This window comes from Syngnathus floridae, chromosome 11 (assembly GCF_059516105.1).
Source record: "Syngnathus floridae isolate MCC-2025c chromosome 11, RoL_Sflo_1.0, whole genome shotgun sequence".
In the NCBI taxonomy this organism is placed as follows: domain Eukaryota; kingdom Metazoa; phylum Chordata; class Actinopteri; order Syngnathiformes; family Syngnathidae; genus Syngnathus; species Syngnathus floridae.
The window spans coordinates 7921718-7937180 of NC_142423.1; the positions used below are offsets into that span (position 1 = coordinate 7921718).

The 15463-nt window shown below is 41.4% G+C and overlaps 1 protein-coding gene across 5 annotated transcripts in view; it reads right to left on the reverse strand.

Moving 5' to 3' along the window:
• bsnb (bassoon (presynaptic cytomatrix protein) b) overlaps positions 1-15463 on the reverse strand; it is a 39629-nt gene that overhangs the window by 23216 nt on the left and 950 nt on the right. For all 5 annotated transcript variants that reach the window (XM_088389787.1, XM_088389786.1, XM_088389784.1 and 2 more), the window contains exons 2-3: positions 11981-12365; positions 6244-7008 (exon numbers count right to left, since the gene is read on the reverse strand). In XM_088389787.1, the coding sequence (XP_088245913.1) occupies positions 6244-7008; positions 11981-12365 (1150 nt within the window). The remainder of the gene's footprint in view (positions 1-6243; positions 7009-11980; positions 12366-15463) is intronic.

Below are 15463 nucleotides of genomic sequence, written 5' to 3' on the forward strand. Positions count from 1 at the left end.
CATAGCGACGTGACAAGATGAAAGACTCAAATTTGTTTTGGTTTTTTGTATTCACATAGGCTAAGCCTCTATCCGCTTATCTCATTTTGAAAATGTTATTAAAGCTGCAAAGCAATCTTATGCCGGAGTGGGCAGATGTGTCCAAACAGGCGTTGTCTTGGCACATGTGTGTGTCCCCAGGATACATTCATCAGCCTGTCTCTTGTACCCTTGCTTGATATTAACCAGCTTCTAAAACTAACTTCCGGCATGTACGCCCGTTCATATTTATAGCTTGCAAACTATTACCAGTTATGCCAGCTCGGAGAAAAAAAAATACTGGCTTCATAATTGCAGAGCAATATTATTTAAGAGGCTTTGAGGACAACAAACAATACTTGACAGGTGCTGTTCCCTCAAGAGAAAGAAGAAGCAAACTGACAATTGCCTCCAAATACTCAACGGTTGTGTCGAGCAAGCAAACAAATCCCAAAATGGCTTTGAGACAGACTCAGTATCCGGCATTCAAACACGCAACCGACAGTGACTCCATTTAAGTACATTGCACTAGCTTGCGGCAGCGAGTGAAGCTGAAATGTTTCGGCTACGTGGAGGCAGCGGGTTGGCCTTCGCTAGCTGGGCAGAATGTCCTCATCTAACTTTTGCCTGCCGTGTTATTGTTGTCAGTCCGCAGCTCGGAGCGACGCTCGGCCCCTCGCTAACCGATCTGGTCAGCTGCCCGACAGCTGCAGCACAGAGAGATTACCAAGGGGTTAAATGTAATATGTGAGCGATCACTGAGCTTTATCTCTTTCATTTTGTCTGTCAGTCTCCTGAGTTGTACCGCTGTCTGGCTAGTCGCTGACATACAACCACTCGCCTCTGATCTATAATCTTAAAATTTATGTCACATGCCTTTTAGTGTTAGCGACCTCCGAGCAAAAAGAACACTCAAAACGAAGGCCCCTTCTTCCCTAATGCGAGCATTAGGGAGTAGTTGCTTGTCTGCAGGGGGTTTGGGGGGGGGGGGGGTGCAGAGAGGATGGAGCGAGTACACCCATCAGGCGGGTGAAATGATGTGTTGAGACAGGACGGCCCAGAAGCTGAGGTGGGAGGAGTGCTCCAGCCCACCTCCGCGGCTCCGGCGGCGAGAATAGACGTGACGCTGCCGGGTGGCCCCCGGAGCATCGCTAAAACTCGTTAGCATAGCCACCGGGCCTTGAAGATGATGAGATCTGAAAAGGTGATTAAGGCAATGCTGAGAACCCTCGTTCACTCATAAGGTAAAAGAAAGATGGCGGAGGCATAAAACACCACAGCAAAGGATGGAGGAGGAATCGGTCATTGAGGTTCTATACGCTTCTCGGAGAGTCATTCATCAAAAGAGGCTGCTAGTGCAGCTAAAAGTGGGAACAGGTGGAGGCTGACTTTAGAGACATCTTGTGAAAAATGAATTGCATGCTGCATGGTGGCTAAGCAGAATCAACCACATAAAAATGCATTTGCTGTGTCCAAATGTGCTTCTTAGGCATTTTCCTCTCACTCTCAAATTTAAAAGAAAGCAAACCAGTTAAGATGACCCAGGGCACTAAAAACCGTACGAATTGTTATTATCCTATCTTTTAGTATTACCGTATATTACTGTTGTTGCAATAACAATTTCGATAAAATGACTGTAAGTTCAGTTTATTGCCAAGCCAGTCTAGAAATGAGAGTGACCGTCGTCTAAGCCACCAAACCAGCATGCCATCTGTGCTGGGTGCCACATAATCTCAACAGGAAACAGTCACCGCTTGCCACTTCCTGTCTACAGCTGAGCCACACAAAAATATCCATCATTAACTTCTCTGTAGATTTGACATCACTTCATTCGCAATTATCCTGTTCAACCTGAAATGCAAACATTACACTTAACTTTTGCTTTACCATTCCAAGACTCAACTCAAACATATTTACTTTCAAGACTTTGTATTTGTGTAATCACACAAGCAGGCACACTATTCTCCAACGGTGCTTATTTGTGTAGGTGGAGCATTACAATGTTGTGTACTCGAGGGGATCGCTGCACTCCCTCAACAGATTAAGAAAGACTCGGCTATTAGCTCCTAAATCAGAAATCCCCTCCGCCCATCCCTACTCACACACATACACACACACATACATTATACTCACTGCCTCTGTTATTTTCTATTATATCCAAATCACCTCCTGGAACGTTATCGTATTATGTGCAGAGGTTTTAAAATGCTCTCCCTGCTGTTGCTGTTAAAAAAAAAAAAAAAAAACACTGCACACGCAGAAACAAGAGGGCTAAGCAACAACATCTACGTTGCAATGTCAACAGAGAGCAATCCAACCACAAGTAATTGCCAACTCAATCAATGTCATCTGAAAGTAGTCTTCAAGTGAGGATGCATTTGGAGGAAGAGGAGTGCTGACAAGAAGACGATGTGAGGATGTCGACAAGTGAGAAGGAGACAAACAACTATAGCAGCACGGCAAAAAGGACAATTAAAGAGGACGTTTTTCTGATCACCCCTTTCTTCTGGAAATAAAATTTGAATTATTTTTAACCCCAGTGTTAGTTTGGTTGGTCCAATTTGGGTTACTTTTAAAGCAGCATTTTTGTTTGTTTTTTTGTCTAATCTTACAATGACTATAAATGCAACATTTGAAATCCTCATGTTTACGTAACCCACCATTAGAATTCATTCAATTCAGTTTGTTGGTATTCTTCAAATACACATGACTCCTTCAATTACCGCAGCGGACGTGATTTGCAAAATAAGTAACGCAAAGGGATTTGGACATATTAAAAGGCGTCAAGCAGCTGACCGGGGGGAAGGATGACTGTTTGAATTGCTTGCTAGTGTACCATCGTCACTTTGGGAGCAGCCAGGCTGCGCACGGCAGGCTTGGACGCGACATGCCGACAGCCATCTGGCTTTGGAAGGAACTCCTGAGGGAGATGTGGGCCGCTGCCAACCTTCAGAAAACACTTACAGCGTGTTGGAGAATTAGAATGACATGTTCATCAATACATGTGAGAGTATTTGCAAATATAGGCCTTGCTTTTACAGTATACTATACAGTAAAACAGCAGCAATTGTCGTGAGAAATGTTAATGGCGTTGAAATAAATATTGTCTTTGCAGGGTATATTTTTCTCGTCGCAATGTTTTATATGCAATTGCTCTTTACATTTCATCCGGCGCTAAACGTTAACCGTTTGAGTGCATCCTGAGTTGCTGGCACACAAAATGAGCTGAAGCGTAGTTATTGCAGATGGTGTTGCAAATAATAAAAAGTGCAGACTATAATTGCTTTGTCACAGCTGAGCATGTTAAAGAATGAGACTTCGGTGAACTGGAATTACAAGACTACAAAGAAAAAAAACACAAGTGAATGTCACATCCATATTGGTTGCTAGAAATTATGATGTTAATTTCATTTCAGTTAGCATGATAGCGATGCTAAAAAGACAAGTTTTGTTAAATGTCTGCCGCCAGTCTAGATTGCCTTTTGGCCAAAGTCAGCTGGGATGGACTCCAGCTCGCAGCGACCTTGAACAGGATAAGCGCTATAGAAAATTGATTGATGGATAAATCCCCAATGTGCTGTCATGGGAACAAATATCGCTGTCGGGGGAACAAATATGTATCTGAAGCTAACAGGATGGAGAAAAGTTCTCCTTTTTGTTAATATTTTCTGTCCTGCTGATCCTCATTAAAGACGAGGGTTTGCTGGTAATGTAATATCTTAATTCTGATGTTTCAACATCTCACAAGAGGTGCCAGCATTGAATTCTCTCCTCCTGCACCTGCGCACACACCAACATATTGACCTTATGTGGCACGAGAAATCAAACGCAGCTCTCTCGCTGCTCCACACTGCATGAACTATTTATAATATTCTCCCTCATTGAATAATTGATGGGCTATGTTTCTCTACACATTTTCTATTGCTCTGTGAAAAATGACTTATTTTTACTAATGATGTTTTAAGCGCCCCTGCCTCTGCGTATATATCTTTAAAACTATAAATGTATCTGTGCACAAATATGGACAAATAATGTTACAGAGGGTTCACTTGAACACAATGAATGATGTCAGACACATATTTACACATTCAAGCTTTGACTTTGCTCGCTTGTCTTCCTGCGAGAGATGAAGATGCATGTAGTCCCCTGTAAACTCCAGGGAAAAGAAAAACGAGACAAGGTTGCTCTTAATCTCCTTGAGCGGCGTAATGGAGGAGGAGAAACTCCCCACGCAAGGACATCTCACATATGAGCCGAGCATGACTTTGGGCACTAATTGATGAGGAATATTTTACGACACAACAAAGTTGGCGTCCGTGCACTCATTATCTCCGATTTTCACTCTCCTCTCTCCATTTATCACCTCGATCGGTCGTCTCCTCCTCCTCCGCTCATTTTCACACAGACGCTGGCTCATTGTTTTGTCACAGATTAAAGAGGAGCATCTATGTTTGAGGATGAATTATGCAAGTTGTCATTTGTGAAGTAACTATATTTGCATCAATATTTATGTTCATCTCACATTATAATCATGAATAATCACATCTATGCAAATGAATGGGAATGGGGTTAAGATAAGACAAGATGCCCCTAGTGGCACTTTTCAAGTTTGTTAGCTGGCGTGAACAAAACCCTGGTGAGACAAGCAGCTGAATTCCGTCTGCAAACCTGGTTGCTGGTATAATGCCGAGATACAGAGCAATCAAATTTGCACCGTTGGGAAGCGGATGAGGACTGTGTCAAACACACTGTGGAAATCAAGCTGGATTCGAAAACGCCATCTTTCTACCTTCCAATTTGCTTGGAACGGACACAAAATGTGTTCAAAGCTTTGTAAAATCCACCTTCTTCTGCAATGAGCTTTGGAATGTAGCGAATGGACCATAAACAACCCACATCAAAACTGTAAAAGTTGTCTAAAAGTTTGGTAGATTGTTAGCTCCATAAACAATGAAGCATGAAAGGGACGTCTGGCAAAACAAAGCAGCTCGCTGTTTCCATAGCAATCTATGAATGGCCTGCACTGGAGCTTGTGACAATCAGACGCCTAAGAAGGCAAGTTTTGGCCATGAAAAAAAAAAAAAAAAAAAAGATTCTTTCTGTCATTCTATTGGAATTCAGTTGCGTAATTTGACGACCGGCTCTGAAAGAAAAAAACATTTATGACATTTGCAAAATGATGTGATAACCTGGCTTAGTTTGGTTCCTGGTTGATGCAGTGTTTTATTCCACTGCTTATTGAGTATTTTGATAGAGAAATTTGATAACCAACATAAAAAAATAATGACTTACAGTTGGGTGTTCGTCTGCTGCAATAAAGGTGAGAGGTACAAATAGTCACCGGCACCAGTTTTGCCGCCACGCCAACCATCGTTTAGCATTCTGGCTAATGTTTCGCAAAGTCATTGCTGTTTTCTTTTTTTTGCTGAAGTAAGCCAAACTAGCAACTATTCCGGGTCGTTAAGTGAAACAGTCTCGCTTTTATATCCAATTGTCTTCACACACAGTTTGGCAGTGAGAGATGTTTGACTTGCGTAGGGATCGCAGATGACTCTTTAACCAACTTTTTTTTTTTTAGTCATCATCTAAGCACATCTAAGGAAATTGGAACACATTTACGGTTATACAGAGAAACATTCCAAGCCTACCTTATCCTCTCGATTTCAACCTCCAACATGGGAGACAAACAAATGCTGAAATGGACTTTGCTATACTGGAACAGAAACTTTCCCCAAACTGTTACTCCCAGAAAGTTATCGTTAGAGTAGAAGCAAAATATCAAGCATTAGGTTCCACCAAAAAAATAAATAAAACAGTCTCACAAATTTTAAAGACAATGCTTGATCAATTATATTATATCAGTTCCATCCATCGTGATCAGGTTCCAGTAGATTCCGACTGAAAAGATGTGTCGTATATGCTGAAATATGAATCATCAAGTTCCACAAAAGGCTTTATGATGGAGCATGAAACGAGCCGGAGCAACGGGAGGTGAAAAGAAGCGATTGATGGCCTTTTACGCCACCTCAAGCCAAACACTTCATCATCCACGCAGGGATTTGGACATTTTCTCACCGAAGACAGACAGCCGCAAATTCATAACGCGACCCTCTGGGCCATAATACGACACAGCGTTTCTTACAGAGGCTTATTGATAGATTGTGAAATAGAAGAAGAAAAGTAAACAGTCAGCAGAACACCGCTCGAAATGGATGCGGATCTTACCTCGACTAGGTGTGGAGTGGGGTTGAATCCGCACATGTTGCACACTTTGGAGTGGCACTGGGTGCACGTGTTGTAGTTGGCTTGCTCGCTTGTGTTGCCGATATTGAGAGCCGTTTTGCAAAGAGGACAACAAGCTTTGGGTTTGGAGGAATCTGGAGGGGAGGCTTGCTGCTGAGGTGGAGCTCGAGACCCTTGTTGTGCAGATGGAGGTCCTGAAAGTTTGGGTGTCCCGGGTCCTGGACCGTGAGGTCCCCCTGGTTTGGGGGCCTGTTTCGGGGGTGGTGGTTGGGCTTGAGTGGTCTCGGATATAAGCGTACTGGCTTGGTTAAGGAGAGAAGCACCAAAGCCAAATAATTTCCCAAAAGTCTGCTCAGGGGGTGGAGGCTGTCGTGAAGGAGAGCTGCCTGCGCTGCGCGTCTGGTCCTGGCGGGGGTGCTGGGGCTGGTGGGCAGGGGAGTTGCGGGACAAATCGGGCTGCGACGGGGCTTTGGCCATGCCGGGGAGCGGCACCGCCCCTGGAGGCAACTTTACTGGCTGCTGACCTGGACCCGTCTGTTTAGAAGGGCCCGAAGCCGGATGTGACTGTCCTGGCCGAGTCTGAGGGGTTGTCTGAGGGGCGGGCTGAGGAGAAGCATCGGGTTTAGGTTCTGGTTTGGCAGCATGAGAAGGAGAGTTGATCTGTTGTTGACTCTTGGAACGTGGTGTGGTCATATCCATCCCCAACGCTCTCTGCATCTGACAGTTCAGGCATAGCCACTCCTGCACCTAAAATAAACACAGAGGAAATGATGATACAAGATGCGCTGTATTCTGTTAGGCCCTAGACGACCACAAACATCCTCCAAATTTACTAGTAGGGGCACTCCACGTCTACACAAAAAGTTGTTAAAGATAATATCCAATCTGTCAGCGACCATTTCTACCGACTTCATTGACTGCCTCGTTTTCTTCCTTAATGTGGCATAAAAAGTTTCTTCTCGATACTTTATCCAACGCATGAAAGGACAAGCTTTTTACTGTATGGAAGAGCACGGAATTAAATAATGAGTACTGTAAAAAAAAAAAAAAATATTGAATTACGTAAGGATTTAAGCTGCCCTTTGCCTCAGGAGGGAAATTTACTAGAAAACAACATTGAGCAAGAAACAACATCAAGTAGATAAGTTTTACCAGCGAAATGATTTCTGGGCTGTCTTAATAGAACCAAGGTCGTCTTTGTGCCTTTTCTGTATCTCATCTCTTCCACCATTTCATCTCACTGCGTATTGCCTTCCTCATTAAAATCCTCCTACCCACTCTATTTTTCTTTTCTTCGGCTGTGGTCATTTTCTTTACAGTTTTGCTGCAGAAACTTTTTGCTTGGCTCCATCAAGGCACATTATATATATATATATATATATATATATATATATATATATATATATATATATATATATATATAGTATATGCTAACAGAAGCGAACCTTCTCAGACAAGTAATATGCTATGAGTCCAATATTTTAAATGCAAATGAGGAGTGACATGTGACAGTCATTCTCACTCAGTAGGTCAGCACAGACAGAGTAAGTCACACGCACAGCAGCAGCATGTGAGCCCCTGTCTGGTCTCCTGCCAATCCTAAATACAAAGAGGGATGAGGTCGTGCTTTTCTCTGTCAGTCAACAGGAAAACTGTGAAGCAATGTGGAGAGAATGTGGAGCAACAAAACATTATCCACTCAGATATTCACAAATAGAAAATCCTCTTTCTGTCATTTGCCATGGTCTGTATTTTCCTTCTCCAAATTACAGTTGTTGGGATAATCAAATAAGTTAAGCTTATTGTGGGGTGGAAAAAAACAAAGCGGAAAAACAAAGAATGCCGCTACAGGGACAGCAAGGAACTATTTATCACTTTCATTGTGGCTCTGGCTTCCTCTCCGCCTCATCTCTCTCTTTCATTTCTCTCCGCGTCCCCCTTGTTATGAGGCAATCATGTGGATCTTTATGAAATCTGATCTCCATCAGAGAAAAAAAAACAGCACTCTGCACATAACAGCTCTCTGTCCTCCTTCACTGTCCCTTCTCTCCTACAATGGTCTGCTTTTTGACTTTTTTTTTTTTTTGGTAAGATCTGAAAACAGTTCCTTAATTCATCATTAAAAAAAAACAACTACTGTCAAAATGCAGAAAATTTAGCCATAATCAGATAGCAAGAATTAAAAATGACATAAATTTTTCCCATAAAAGGATGTATAAATATTTCAAGATGCTACTTCTTCCATAGCATCAATCTATTGGATTTTCAAAAACTATTTTTATTAAATAAAATAAAAATAAAATACTGTTGTCATAGGTGGTTTGTTGTTGTTAATGTTTGAGGGTTTGGAATTATTTCTGACTAATATTTATGTCGACGTTTTCGACTCATTCAGACTCATTACGACTCATTACATATTTGCTCAAGGTAGCTAATTGGATAACAAATTGAAACAGACTCAAATGTGAAGAAGGTCCCTCTTTGAGATCACAATGCAGTTTGAATACTGATTCAACAACCCATTCGTCCTGTTCAAATTAGGCCAAAACACATTGACGTTCTTCCTGATGCTCCTTCAATCTCTGACTGTGTTAATCTCTACTTTACTGCTGAACTAAACAGTCTTGATTTATGTGTGAAAATAGGCACGGTCAATGTGTAATAATGAAATGACTCGGAATTATGCTGGGGTCCTGTCAGCGGCGTCGGTTTATGAGATTAATTTTGTCCTCTGTGTGTAATATTGAGTAATTCCCATTTTGGAAAAAAAAAAAAAAAAAAAACATCTCGCAACTTCTTAATTCATTGTGTGTAATTCTAATTGGAAGGGTAAGTCAAAAATGTCGAACTGTGCAAAAAAAAATGCTAAGAATACATCTTTTTTTTTTATTTCTTCTTTGAGAGCCGTATCTAACCTGGCAGTAATTATACCATGAAGAAACCTAAAATACAGTGAGTTAGGGGATAATAATTAAACCAGTGTCCCAGATTTATTTCCTAGCACTTCTCCTTGCAACATATTTCAGTATATGCAAAATTCAGACTGAAGAGTCTCAGATGGATTCTTGACCCAGTTCCCACTGTTTGTCCACTTCAAGCTGCAGTTTGACATTATAGGCAAATTTAAGACATAACATGGACGGGATGGTCATAAATTATGTAAATATAAACTTTGAAGTTTCTTTTCTCACTTGCCATGAAATAATTCTCAGTAAATTAGAATGGGTAGCTAAAAAACATTTGGGACGAATAATCAAACTCATAATTATCATTTCATATTCAAATGTATGGTATGCTATTTTCCACACATGGAAAAAAAAAAACAATTGATTAGATGTGAAACTCAACATTACGGCACATCGTTTCTTCACAGGTTCTCATTGCGAACTGGAGAGGCGTGAAGTTTGACATTTTAATGAATTTGAGGAAATTATTTGCTGAACTACCCTGAGGCACAACACACTTAATTAAATAACATTTCTGAAATGCTTCCTGTGGATTCATCATAGCAGGCTTTTTTTTCCCACTCTCCAAAAAAAGACCTTGAAGCAGTTCCAAGACAGCCTTCAAACAGACACATCCTAAACTCATAACTGCATGGTCACCTTTTTCCATCCACATCTTTCCACCTTGGAACCGAGCCACCATTGCGAGGTAGAGCTCTATTAATAGAAAGTGGTCCAATTATGAAGCACATGTTCCCCTGTCTTCTAGTGAGGGGAACTTTGTCATTAGGGACCTTCTGCGCTACTTTATCTCGCTGAGCTTTGGTTTTCTATTGTTTTTTTTTTTTTCTCTCCATCTCGTTTCGTCTCGGCTCTCGATCATACTTCCCATCTAAAATAATGACCAAGTCCCTCTTACTCCGAAAGCACCATCTTCTCCGGTGCGTGCAAACGTGCTTTACTGTAAATGTAGCTATGACTCATACCTACACCTTGATGCTATCTACGTAATACGTCATCATTATCGGCAATTGCGTCTGAAGACACATCATTGACGCTGTGACTAACAAACCTCAAAGTGCCAGTAGAAATCTCTAGATCAGATTATTTTATTTCTTCCTTATTCACAAGAATGGTGTAACATGATGAATACAAAAGAAACTGATTTATTTTTTAATCATGAGATGGAGATAAAAAAAAAAAATCCAAAATACGGAATGTCCCCTTGGTTACCGGCACTATAATCGGCAAATTGAAAGGGAAATCCTCTTCCGGACAGATTGGCACATAGTGTCTCCTGTAATCTAAAGCATCTCGAGTAAATATCTGTACATGACAGTGGAACCATGCAAAAAACTTTTGACCCAATTTGTTCTAAGATTAGTTGATTTCTGATTTGTTTGAATTTCAAAGCATAGAAAATAGCGGCAACAATCTTGGTCTAACTTGTCACACAAATATTTAGGGACACCACAAAAGTCATTGGAGTAAAAATAATGAATGAATGGACTGTTTTCAGTTTTTTCAGTACTTTCTTTCTGATCCAGTGAAACTGTGGCCATAATCAATTTCATCAACAAAGATTAAGGCTACTACGATATGTTTCAGTGAGGGAAAAGTCAAATCCATTCTAAGTACAGTAGGTTAGAGCGCTACTGTTAATCTTCAGATCTCCAGAGGAAGGCCGCTTTCACTCTGTGTTGCTCTCTCGGCATCTGACAAGCTCACTAAGGCTGTGGCATAACATCCACCTCCGCAGTCCTCCACGCTGCCACGTTCTCCTCCTCTGCCTGCCATGAGCTATTCTTTACTGTCTCCCTCGCCCATTTCTCGCACAACGCCAACCCCTACACTTACTACACGGAGTGCAATCAACCTTCACCAAGGTTTTGACATTTGTCACCTGCAAAAGCAATGCGTGAACAATTTCAGATCCATATGAATCATCGCAAAAAATAGAAAAACCCATTCTGAGGCAAACAAATATATCCTCAGACCTTTGTAATCACAATCTTGCAAAGCCGTACACTGGCGTATTACGTCATAACAATTGTTTACAATAAATCTATGGTTTAAAAAGGCAACCTTTCACACTTCACATCAAGTACATATTTATTCAACCTGCAACTGCTCTAGAAGCCTTCAGGTCAACTTAAGTGACGGGGGATCTTGGCTGTAATGTTCAGCATGAATCATTGGGGATGATGTAAAACTTTGAGACAGATGACACAGCCAAACTTGACTTGGAGTCACAGTGAAGCATAGTCTAATTCAAATTAGCCGAGTGATTTATTTTCGGATGAAGGCGAAAGTCTTTGTCCTCTACCTGTTGACAGAAATGACGCTCAAGATGCATTTCAATGAGGAACTGTTCAGTGAGGATATAAAAAAAAGTTTTATTTGGTCAAAGCTCAGGGCATCATTTGGATGCTCATTAGTGTCTCTCAAGAAGGATAGCGCTAGCAGTTCCGAGGGTTACATACAGTACATTATTTTTAGTAACCTTAGACATATGTATGATTGGTGGTGAGTAGATTTTATTTTGTCAACGGAAGATTCTAATTGTCAAGAGAAACTTTTTCTTGCATTATGATTTTTGTGGACGTATGCTGGAAATCCTCAATATGCCTTCTGTGTCTTGTTTCCCAGAACTGAGGCGACCATTTTCAATAGAATCCAAGAAATTAGCTTACTCAAATTCAGTTTGGAAAATCTACTTTTTTTATGACGATCGAGACGGCTGGGTATGATGAAAAATGAGTTGTAGTTCTTACCTCAGTGAGGTGAGGGTTGGGGTTGAAGCCACACTGGTTGCACACGGTGGAGCGGCACAGTGTGCACGTGTTGCAGCTTGGCCTGTCGTCACCAGTGCCAGTCAGGTCGGCCGTCTTACAGACGGGGCACAGCTTGCTGCTGGGCATGGGTGCTATTTGAGGCACAGAATAAGGAGAGGTAGGGACGCTGCCTCGGTCCGGGGATACCGAAGGAGATCTCCCAGTCCGGCCGCTACCCACGTCCACGTGGAGGTTCTTCCTGGACATGTGACCCTGCTCCCCGTAGGACAGGGCAGACTGTGGGGTGTCATGGGAGGCTAGTCTGTCCCCTGTCCCATGACTGGTGTGGACTGCGGATTTTGGCCCCTGGTCTGACGCAGGTGGCCTGAAAGAGAACATACATGTGAGCCAGAGCCTCCCCCAGTTCATTTTAGGCAAGAGGCGGGGCTTAATAAGTCACTGCAAATCATCACCATAGCAACCATTTTAAATTACGAGGGAAAAATGACAAGTGCAAGATGGAGTAATGGGTGGAAAGAATAAATCCTTGCTGTTTTTAGGACAATTACTTTTGACAAATTGCTTCTACACTCGTACTATTCCATTTTAAAACTCACAGCCCGTAAATTGACACACGCACACTTGTAGCAAGTTGCATTCATTGCGTTCACTTCCAATCAGCACTTGTTTACGACAACCGCGCCGCTTATTTTGACAGTAATTTGTGGAAAAGGAGCTTCAGGAATGGGCTCACTAGTCTTTATTGATGATGTAACTCATAATGGTCACAGCAGAATGAATTGTGGCGTCTACAATAAACATCATTCTGTCTGGCAATTTACAGAAAATAAATCTGAACAAATCGGGAGACGCTTCATTATGCAACATGATAATGGAAACTCATTTCATCAGGACTACCTCAACAGGTTTTCTGCATCTCGCTTGAACTCTTTCAACCTGTCCCCGTACTTCAGTACGACATAAAAGAAAATGTTTGTTGACTTTGTCAGTCTGGCCTTTGGGCTTTTTACGGTATTCTCATACAAGTATGGAGGAATTTGCTTGTCATAACAACTTAGATATGATATTGTCATGGCCGTCATCTTCAAAGACATTCTCGGTATCAGTTGAGGCTCCGTGGTCTGAGTAGAATGGAGATAAAGGCAGGAATAAAGGAATTAAAATAGAACGTTAGCCACTGTGAGTCACTGTCACCGAGCGACTTGGGTCGCTGCACAACTTTTTGCAAACCATCACTGCTCTGTTACATTTCACACTGACAGGGTAACCATTACTAATGTATCTGCTCCGAGCTACAACTGGACTGGATAAAAGAAGATCAAACTCACGAGAAGACAGATATTATGAGGGGAGAATGACGTCTACATTTTATATGTTCACATATTTGATTTTGGCAAAATGAATGGATTACAAAGACACTTGACCAGTAAAAATGAAATATGATATAAAAGGAAGTGGTGATAAGCGTTCCTCCATCCATCAGCAAATGGGAATCCACATAGGAAAACATCTCATTTTATGTCTATAGTTTTATGTCTATGGTTTGACAAATTGCTTCATAGCGAAGTGCTTACTGAGAGGTTTGAAAACCGCCACTCTAATAATGGGGGGTCGTTAATGAATTGTGCTCTTGTCTGCGAGCGGAGTGAACCTTCTTTGTCTCGCTAAGGTGATGGTGCATTTTTTGTACATGTCACACAACATTGTACATCGACAATGTATTTGCAAGTCGCTTGGTAAAGTGCTGCGAGCCAAGCCTCCAACCCGCAGTGAGTCAAACGCCCATCGGACCCACTCAAAAGCCTCAAAACAGTTTGACGAAAGACTAATGCATTTTTTGGTTGAGTGCATTACAATTATTCTACCAGTATCAAATTTATATGGTCACTCCCACATACTGTATTATGTGGCAAAGGTGCAAGGAAAGAACCATTATTTTACTTTAAAAGGGTGGAAAAAAAACAAAATTACAGGCTGCCATCAGATGGACATTATAAAGGGCACTTTGAGGTTCAAACCATTCGTGGAGCTCCGCTTTTAATCAGAGCATGGCAAGCAATTTTTTAAATGTATATTTTTTCAAGATGTTCTCATTTTGATGTTTACTGGAATCCTCCAAGCTTACTTCCAATTAGAAAAGTTGTAGCTTACAGTTTGGATTTGAAATATACCAGTCCTGGAACTATTATGACATAAGTCCTGAGCAATTTGAAATTGAACAGGACTTAGGAAATATAGTTCTGGCTGTTTTTTAATTATATCATGTTACATCGTGTTGTTGTTGTTTTTTTATTGGGAATGCACCGGCATCACTGAGACGATTGTTAGCGCGCCGTCGCGTCTGCTCACACGATTTGTATCAGCACGGTTTAGTCAAAATAGTGACATTTGGCAGTGGACAGTTGGGCAAAGCTCAAACTTGGACAAACATTTTCTGTAATGATACGAGCTGGGCCATCTGCAATCTAAAATTATCATGCACATTTGGAAGAATGTGTTTAAAAGAGCAAAATTAAAACTGCCTTCCACAAGCTGGTTTGGAAGGTGTTACATAATCTTCTTGATATATCTATTGTGTGTCCTCATATTGTCATAAATAATAACTGCTTTTGCATTATTTCTTTGAGTTGTGACTAACATTTGGCTTTGGGACAGTGCTTTCATTGCGTGACTTCAATTAAATATGAGCCGCCTTGAAATAAGACCACATCCGTAATTGTTGTTTGTAAAAGATAACATTGCTTTACTTACATTTGATATTAAAAATAATAATCCCAGGTGATTTAGAAGAGGTTAGGTCCAACCAGGACTGGCCAATCACAGAGCACAACCATTCACACGAACAACACTGGTAAACACAATCTAAGTTATGTTTGTTTTCATCATTGGGCCGCCGCGTGAAAAAAAATTCTAATTACAGCAAAACTAGTAGCTGACAGTTGGCCACTCATAAAAAGTAATCACACAAAGCAGCACACTGTAGCCTACAGCGCCACAGTTCAGTCACATTCGTCCCTTTCGCCTGGTGCGTAGCGGCCTTTAAAGCGGCCTTTTTCCAAATCAACACATATATGCAGAGCTCCGAAAACCATTCAAGATATATATCCGCCTTTCTCTGCCCCCCATGAGATAATGTTACACCTCACTTGACACCAATCAAGCCATTACTAGCTATGAAAAACCAGGGGATGAGATGCAAGTGTTTCATTCCCGTCTTGTTGATATGCGTTACATCAGATTATATAAACAAGGGTTATCTCTCTGACACACCCACACAAACTAGAACGCTATGCATGATGAAACGCAAACAATAATTGATTTTAAGGACTACTGTGCAGACATGGTGTATTTCACGTAAAACCATTATTCCTGTGCATTGGTGGTAAACAATTCCCAGTGGATGCGGAATGATTTGGAGTGTGAGTTGATAGATTAAACAGCCTTGGCATGTGCTCAACAATG